Source organism: Polistes canadensis, unplaced genomic scaffold, assembly GCF_001313835.1.
Source record: "Polistes canadensis isolate GaletaPanama2010 unplaced genomic scaffold, ASM131383v1 scaffold_469, whole genome shotgun sequence".
Taxonomy (NCBI): Eukaryota; Metazoa; Arthropoda; class Insecta; order Hymenoptera; family Vespidae; genus Polistes; species Polistes canadensis.
The window spans coordinates 54168-64019 of NW_014570016.1; the positions used below are offsets into that span (position 1 = coordinate 54168).

Genomic DNA, 9852 nt, shown 5'->3' on the forward strand with positions numbered 1-9852 from the left:
GTAAAAGCTTTTCATCTTCTTCTCTGCTCCATTCTGTTTTCTTAATACTCGGATCTAACCATTCAAACCAACGTGCTTTACATTGTTTTGCAGATTTTCTATGTAATAGTGAGGCTATACGACTCCATTGGTTTTTTCCATATTTCATTACAGCAGCTTTCAAAATCTCATCCTCTGTGTTACGCCAAACACCACCTTTTATCATTAYACGCGGCATTTTGATTTATATATAATTAATTCTTTTTATTCGTCACTGTCGTTCTTATACGTCAACACACGTATCAAAAGAGCGCCTACTGGCACTTTCTGTTGCCTATATATACTTATCACCCCTCTCTGTCGCTTTTCGTCACTTCGTTCCGTTCCTTCGCGAATTTTCGATTATTTTCGCTCATAAGGGAATCTAGAACCTTCTGCTTCGAGAATGTTCGAGAGGTTTCGGTTAGATGATAAACGATGTCAGGTCACAAACAACAATACGTACTTTCGCCTAAAGAAATAATTTATTTCTCCTTCATCTGACAACAAACTCACACATGCTCACACTTATACTCATACTCATACCATATCATGGCAACAATATTTCCTTGGCGGTATTCACGAAGAAATCGTCTAATGATATTTCTAAAAACATCGATGCACATGTTTCTTCAATCTTCTCCCATTCCGACATATATATATATATATAGGATTGAGAAAAATTCATAAGTAACAGTATGAATAAATAGAAAGACAAGAAACGTTAGGATATAAATAATCGAGAACGATCATTATTAAATATATACGTTAATATTTCGAGAATAACTAAATATATTTTTCTGGTAGGTAGAGCTATAAGAAATGTTGTCCTCTGTTGTTATGGTGTGAAAAAATGAGAGAGTATGAGTACATGCGTGTGTTTAGCGTGGATGTTGGAGGATACGAGAAGCGGCGATATAAAAGAAATGAATAAAGAGGAGAGAGTGATAAAAGATAAGATATAAGAGAGTCGAAGAATTTAAGAGATAGAAGAGTTTAAGAGTAAAGAAAGTCTAAGCAGCTAAGAGTAAAGAGATTTTAGAAAGATCAAGAGTGAAAAAGTGGGGCTACGAAAAATATCATACATATATATAGGGGAAGTCCCCCCAGTGGCGGATACCTCAGATTTTCAAGAAATAAAATAAAAACTATTTCAAAAAATGTAACTTTATTTATTAATTATGTAAGTCAACAAATTTTAGAATCAATATAAATTAACAAAAATACAACTTCTATAGAATCATATTTAAAAACAGACATTAAACTTTGGTGAAAAAATATACGATTTCTGGAAATAGCACCTAGTATCGGACAGACTTTACTTCGAACCACTAGCACCGGACATATTTAGCACATTCGGCATCGATCACATATGTAGACGTCAGAACATTCAGGAATGTCTGCACATGCTTCATGAGCCCATCCATGGCAGTTGGAGAACTGTATTCAGTCTTCTGTCGTAGTCCGCACACTACGAAAGTAGTTCTTCATACTTGAAATATTTCAGTCAGTGGCTGATCTTATTTAGAATTTATTATTAAAATATTAGGTTGAGGAAAAAGGATTTCATTATTTTTTCGATGGATGGCTTTAGAGATCGATATCTTGTAAAGTATAGATGAAGCAATTTCAGATTTATGCTCGTTGTATAGATGACATTTCACACACAAAAAAACTGATTTTTGTTTGGTCCATTCAGTTGTGAGTTACAGGGTGTTAAAAATGAAAGTTAACGAAGAGAAAATTCGGTACTTTTTAGTTTTTCTTTGCTAAAGGCGAAAATGCAAGCCAGGCGGTTGAAATTACGAATGGTGTTTATGGTCTCGATATTGTAACCGCTAATAAAGTACAAAAAAAGAATAGAAAAAAAATTTTTTTAAATAAAAATAAATGGGATCCGTAAAAATTCGAATCTCTACTGTCAACAACTGAATCGTTTGAAGCTAGCGATTGACCAGAAACGTCCAAAATTGGCCAACAGAGATGTGTTGTGTTCCATTAGGACAACGCCAGGCCACACACATCTATAGTGACTCGCCAGAAGCTCTAAGAGCTTGGTTGGAAAGTTTTGATGCATCCACCATATAGTTAAGACCTGGCAACAAGCGATTACCATTTTTTCCTTGCATTGCACAACTTCTTTAGTGATAAGAAATTGACATCAAGAGAAGATTGCAAAAATCAATTTTTAGAGTTGTTCAACAAAGGGGCATTATGAAGCTATCTTTAAAATAGCAACAAATTAGAGAACAAAACGGTCCATATTTAACCAAAATCGGACAATCCAAAACATGTTAAATAAAGTCTTGAAGTTCATGTAAAAATAATGGATTTCTTTTACCCTAACCTAATATTTAGTAAGATGTTAATTTATTATTGTCTACAATAGAAATCTTGGAATAAAAGAGATGATGGTTCTGCAGTCAGAAGATTGAAAACCAAAGATGGAAAAACAAATATCAAGTTAAAGAAATGTAAACTTATGTAATCTTTTTTTTGATTATTTTATTCTTAAAAAAAAATTTTTTTCCTAATCCACAAATTTTTTTTATTTACCAGAAAATTTGTAAACAACATTAAATTGGTAAAACAAGATTATGAAAAGAAATATTCTATTTTTTCAAATCTTTTTGGGTATGCATTGTAATGTTTTGTTTTAATATTGTATATGTATAATAATTTGGATTGTGTAATTTGTATTGTAATTATTTTATATTTGTAAATTAACTTGTATTTGTATTGTATTTAATATTGTATTGTTTTATAATCTTTACTTGGTTCAATGAAAGGACTTTTTCCTTTATTGATGGCATCTCAAGTACAGATAAAAGTACAGATAAATAAATATATTTTCTCTAGAATATGAAACAATTATATAACAATTGTTGCGAAAAGTAGATAGAGAAATTAATCAGATAAAATAATCAAACGAATAATACGTCATAGAATCTATCTGTAACCAAATAATAAAATATATAATTAGTTTTCTAACGAAATTTTATTTAAAATTTGGAAAAGTCACATACTTATTCGTTAATGTTACTCATTGTTAAATAAAAATATGAACATAATGTAGCGTTAATTATATTATATATCTTTAGATTCTAATTTTGAATTATCTAATTTGAAATATATTTATTTATTTTTCTGAGTTCTATCGAGTCTTCTTTGAATGTTTACAAATTATAAATATATCTAATATGTTCTAAATACACAACTTAGGAAAATATGTTAGTGCTTTCTAAGGTATACAAAAATTCGTTAGATATTTAATCTCAAGTATAAAAAATGTGGGTTAGCGGTTTAAATAGGAAATGTTTTTTGACTTTCATGTAAATTGTAATATTAAGACTATGTAGGCAAACCTTTATCCTAGAACAGTTGAAACATTTAAAATTTAGCGGAGCATTCAACAATCTCAATCGATCAATAAACATCGCGAAGAACGAATTTTCGAACTCGTATTACCTCCGGACGACGCAGCGGACCAACGAAAAAGATCACGCAATCATCATTAGCCCTAAATCACGAATCTACAAACGACGAAATCATCAAGCAGCGCATCGTCGAATCATCGTTTAGCACATCACGACGCAACAACGAACGACAACGCAACAGCAATCGATATCACATAATACATCATTATTATTTGCGATAAATAAATAACGTAGTATCGAGCAAGGCACCAGTACCTCAACAAAACTATATATAATAATATCTAGTTTATTTTAAAAGTAAAATAAGAAGAGGATGTTAGGCCTCACCGTAAAATAGTTTTTAAGGAATAGTAAGTCTAAGTAAAATCTCGTCAAGGTAATATCCTACAATTTTAAATGAAAGAAACTAAATGTATATAAAATAATACATACCTCAGTTAACCTCAAGAAACTAATAAATAATTTAATTTATCGATAATCTTGTCCAGAACTATAATATTTATATATGTATCACAGAGAATTTGGACGGTTATTAAATCTTTATGAACGATTTTTTTCGAACARGTTGAACGTTTCGTCCCTTTTTTAGGACTTCATCAGCAACTAAAATTTTACTATCGTGTGGCCTACCGTCGCAATCCAACAAATGCACCACCGCCGTTAATAACAATGCAGGTGCTTGCGAGTTATTGAGAATTACATGTGCATTTTGCACTCGCGGTACCTCTTGGACGCATTCATTCGTGGTGCCCACCGTTGCGCTTGCCGCAACGGTCTCCCTTGCATGCAACAATTCATGATGTCCGCCGTTGCACTTCTTGCAACGACCTTTCCTGCATGCGTTAACACGATGACCAGCTTATAAGCAATTCAAACATAGATTGGCGTTAACCACGATTTCTCTGCGATCCTCAGGTACAGCTCGAAGTAATTGCTCGCACTCTGACGCATAATGTTCACCGCGACAGATACCACACGAGATTGGGGTACGAGTGGAATAAGCTTGAAATGTTTGTTGTCTTCTTCGGTCGATACTTCGCGGCCAGTTTCGCGGACTATTAGCACGCGGCTCGTTACGCAATGTTCCTCTCGAACGAAGCTGCATCCTATCGAGCCCGGATTCCTTCCTATTAATGATTGAAATGAGTCCGCAAAGCTCGGCCATTCTTCGTGTTGCCCGTCGAAATGAGGCAATTGCACCGCTGGCATTTTATAATTATTGTCTATGAACGAATTACTAGTTGAAATACCCGTGTGAGAACTTGAACTCGCGGCAGGTGAATTTTTATGCTGCGTACTTATTGTGTCGAATCTATCTATTATTGCCTCGGCTTCGGCTTTGATATCGAGAGCGATTTGGAAATTTATATTAATTTCATCAACTAATGACTGTTCAATATTTTCGGGATTTTCTTCTACTATTTCGTCAAGTATTGCCATGTCCTTATTGAGTTCGACAATTCTAACCTTTACTCTTTTAACATCAAGAAAACTAGCGCGATCTACTTCAGCTAATAATTTTTTAAATTGTTCAACTCTCCCTTTAATACGAGTGTATCGCCGTACCGCACGTTCAGCGTCACTACGCGAGTTAGTCGGACGAGGCATTTTCACGACAAAGGCAAAAAGTAAAAGAGAAAAGAGGGGGAACCACAACTTCGTAAATTATTCAATAAATGAATATTTTTTGTAAAAACTCACGTGAATCCTCTGGATAAAGTATCTCGTATGTCGTACTCACAATTTGGATCAATCGCCGCTTCTAGGCTGTAGCGATGACTCACCAGTTCCTTTGTTACTCAGTCGGAAGTATTCCGTTGCCTCTTTCTCTTCCGCTTGTAGTGGACTGCTTACACAATGGATGCCGGACGAAGAGTGGGGAGGAAGCTTCCTGATCCGGCTCGAAGGACCAAATGGTGATTGTTGCGAATCCTACGCAACGAGTGAGTAGGGCGAAGCGTCGAGGTGTGTACGGCCCTGCCAAGGCGTGAGACACGCTCGACAAAGCAGTGTCTTTGTTTTTGGTAGTAGCCACGGTAGCGCTAAGATGCTTGTAAGGGCTCCTTCTTTCTTCTAGCTCGCGTGCTCCCACCACATTTATTACGCCAATCACATGTATCGACAGCCGCGGTAGCTCGGGCTTTTCGGTGATTGGTGCAGCATTGCATCGCTTTTTTGTATAAAGCCCAGCGCGTTCTTGCGCCTAGCAGCACTCTTGATTCATCACGCGTAATTTATCGCTCGAGATTCATCTAGCTTAGAAAGCTGAGACTTGCGAGAACTACTTCGAGGAGAATTATTTGTATTGCGCAATAACACATCATTTAAATTCGGCCAGCTACAAGGGACAAAGGCGGTCCTGCACGTGGCCAGAGTTATCCTGATTTGTACGGATTCTTCTTCAACGTTTCAACCAGGGTTTTTATGCCGAAAGGCTCTTCCCTGACGAGCCAAATAAAGCGTACTTTTTAGTACTGATTGGGCTCAAATATATTTGTTATTGGTGTTTTATTTTCCTTTCCTCCTTCCTATTAATAAACAATTTCGATATCACCCGTGAGGGCATTTTTCGATTCACTACAATCCACTGGAGTACCGATTAAGGCATCGGTCGCATCAACAGTGATGTTGAACGACCGACGCCTCTATACTTAACATTTACAATACATTTTTTCCTAATCACCTATATATTACCACATGTAATCAAATATTACTGATTCTATCTAGACTAGTGTTTATTAATCTAGGTATCTTCAGTATTATGATGTCCTCTATTTTTGTGTCCTGTTATGATAATTAAATTTAAAAATGACGTTATAGAAGTTGTTTAAATTATTCGTATCTGTTCTGTAGTTAACTGTATTATTATTTGTTATATGGTACATTTCGCTTATATTTCTTTTGTACCAGTTGTCTTCTCTGTCCAAAATAGTTGCTGCGTCAAATTTAAAGTTGTGTCCTGTTGTAAAATGATGTTCTGCTAACGCTGTGGTATTGGTTTTATTTACATTTATGGGTTTACAGTCATTTTTATGTTGGTCTAATCGTTTCTTTAATTTTTGTTTAGTTTGTCCTACATAACATTTGTCACATTCACATGGTATTTTATATACTAAGTTTGATTGTTCTAGTTTATCATCCTTGTCTTTTAGTTTCGTATATATAGAATTTATTTTTACTAAGTTATAAAATACCAGCTTGACATTAGTATTTTTGAAACATTTATTTATTCTATTCGACAAAGGTTTGATAAACGGGAATCTGATAATTTTGTTGTTCTTGTTGTCTGGTTCTTTTTCCTGTTCTTTAACTAATCTAAACTTATTAAATACCGTGTGAATGAGACTCGTTGGATAATTGTTGTTTTTTAAAATTATTTCTATTTTCTTCCTATTGTTATTATGAAATTCCTTACTACTTAATGTTAATGCTCTAAATAGTAAACCTTTCACGACTCCAATTTTTTGGCTTATCGGATGATTCTCGACTTATAACTTAAACATCTGCCTGAGCTTGTAGGTTTAACGTACCAGTCCGTTAAAATAGAACCATCTTCCTTTCTTATTATACTCATGTCTAGGAATGGTAGTGTTCTATTGTTCTCAACCTCAATTGTGAATTGGATCTTTTTRTTTACACTATTAAAGGTCTTAATTGTTAGTTCAATTCCATCTTTAGGTATTGCTGTGACAATGTCATCCACATAAACCTTCAAGAAAGGAACTGGAAAGGGTAACATGCCTTTAACCTTTTTTAGGATGTAATTCATGACTATATTTGCTAGTACTGGGCTCGCTGGATTACCCATGCTAGATCCATCAAGTTGTTGGTAAAACACTCCGTTAAACCGAAAATAGCTCGATTCAAAATGTGACGTTCCCGCAGTTGAACGAGTAACCCCACAAAAACAAATTCGTTCCTTGTTGATTAATTACCTTTGTTTCAATATTATATACTTATACGTTTTGTGCTTGAGAGTCTCTCTTCCAATACAACGGGCTAAGACAATTCTTTTTCAAGATTGTCTTCYTTATACGTTGGCAAAAGAGCAGTCTTTTTCAAGATACTCTTCTTTGTTGTTACAGCTTTGTTGGCTGGGAAGACAGACTTTTCCATCATTTGTTAAGTTATACTTTTGTAATAATTGTGTAACTATTTGTGCAACTTTTAAGAATATACTTTGGTTTTACCTGGGAATCAAGTGACATTATTTTAACGACTAAGAACCCATATTACACTGAAATCCTGCGACCATCAAATCGACGCAATCGATTCGAAGGCAATTGGGTCCGTGGATCATCAAGATTTWGCACTATTCACACCAAGACGAAATCTTTCCAGAGGTCATATTAATAAATTTTCAAGGGTAAGTACACCTCATTCTTCTTTTAAACTTGCGAGTTATTGGCTCTTCTAGCCCGGATCCCTGGTAGAGTACCGGCTTAACGGACTGACCAAAAATAGGGTAACGTAGTTCTAAACCGTGTAGAGTTTCAAAATTAAAAGGAAATTGACCGGGATATGGAACGAATTTGTTTTTGTGGGGTTACTCGTTCAACTGCCGGGACGTCACATGACAAAACTGGTGGCAGCGGTGGKATCGCCATCAGAAGGGTTAGCTTGTCAAGTTTACCTTTTAATTCTTTTTCAATTTTTTCTTTGCATTTCAAGAATCTTTAACTTTTGTTCCGTAACTTTAGTTTGCAAAGTTTAAAATGTCGCAAGAGCAAAGGAGAATTAGACCAGATACTCCAATCAATGGGGAGGCTATGATAGAACATACATCTAGGCTTAGCGACATGGATTCAGCAATGCGTGGGAGGATGGAGGAAATTATGAATATACAAGATTTACTTAGTAAAACGCAAGAAGAGACGCTTAAAAAACAAGAAGAACTTAGTAAACGGGAACTTGAGTTAGAACATAGGAAACGAAGACTCGCGTTAAAAGAGGAGGAAATCAGAAGATCCTTAGGTGATGATATGTCCGGTTTTCGGGGTTTTGAACGATCTGATCCTCCGGTGGACTCCTTTGTTCCGTTGCCTTTTACTCCTGGTTCTTCGCGTCCAATTTCTCCAACAACAGCTCCAAGACGGAGAACTATAACACCCCATTCCGATGGCGAAAGCGAATTGAAAAGGGAAATCGAGGATTTAAGGCGGGAGATTAGAGATATGAAAAGAATGGCTCCATTTGCTCCTCTTCTCAATTTGTCACACTCTTCGTTAAAATTACGGGAACTTATAGAACATGTCCCGAAATTTGATGGACAAAATATTTCCGTGACACAGTTTTCTAGGGCATGTCGACGCGCGCTCGAATCTTTGCCAGCGGGTTTTTCAACCGAGGTAGAAACATCTCTCACTAGGCTTCTCCTTTCCAAACTTAGTGGTCACGCGTATCTAGTAACCGAAGGTCTTAACATCGGTAGAGTAGAACATCTTATAGAAAGACTAAAAGACGCGTTTCTGCCTTCTCGCGGATCAAACTACTACAGGGGACAGCTTGCTACAGAATTCATGAGACCGGGCGAACATGTGCTCGATTATTTTGGTCGAATAAAGGAACTCACCCAGTCGGTTCTAGACAAAACGACGGAAAACTCGGGGCGTGTGGAACGCAGGGTGGAGTTGGCAATTGAGAAAGAGGGATTGGATGCACTCATTGGGGGTCTACCTCGGGATTATAAGACGGCACTAAAGTTTGAGTATTATAGCAACTTTGACGAAATTTTAATTTGCCTCCTAAGAATAGACAAACAAATCAAGGAGGAAGATAGTAAATTTAGTAGATAGTAGTTTTGTTGAGGAACTTAAATAATAACGATCAATTTAACGAAGTTTAGATATTTTGTGTTTTGAATATTAATAATAAAAAGAAAAATGTATGTCTACTCAATGAAAAAAGACGCTGAACTGTAAAGATTAAGTTGCTGAAGAAGTCCCAATAAAGGGACGAAACGTCCAACTAAATCAAACATAGTTCTACTTCTTTCATGTCCAAGTTCCCTGTTAAATTTCATCATTAAAAATAGTAAATTAGGTACTTCAATGATTAAAAGTCGCGTCGCAAACGTTAGACACATTAACAATTCTATAAACTGTAATTATTGTAAAAAAGACGGGCATTCGGAGGAAAATTGTTGGCAGAAGAAGGGTTACCCTTTCTCTTCTAAACCTGAGCAAAAATCTYCCAGCAAACCTAAATCTCCTACTAAATCTGAGTCTCCTTCTAAGAAGAAGATTCCAATAAGGAGATGCCAGTACTGTGAGAATTTTGGACACCAGATTCTCGAATGCAAAAAGCTTAAATATAAAATCGAGAATCTGAATTCGGGAAACCTGAGGGGGGATGCGGCGAAAGACGCCGGTCGCTCCCCGCCTCCCAAGGAGCGTCC

At 35.9% G+C, this 9852-nt stretch overlaps 1 protein-coding gene across 1 annotated transcript in view; it reads right to left on the reverse strand.

Annotated features, from left to right (window-relative positions):
- LOC106792553 (cell division cycle 5-like protein) overlaps window positions 1-247 on the reverse strand; it is a 2482-nt gene extending 2235 nt beyond the window's left edge. The window contains exon 1 of the mRNA XM_014759021.1: window positions 8-247. Coding sequence (XP_014614507.1) covers window positions 8-217 — 210 coding nt within the window. The 5' untranslated portion in view covers window positions 218-247. The remainder of the gene's footprint in view (window positions 1-7) is intronic.
- Window positions 248-9852: the final 9605 nt, after the last annotated feature.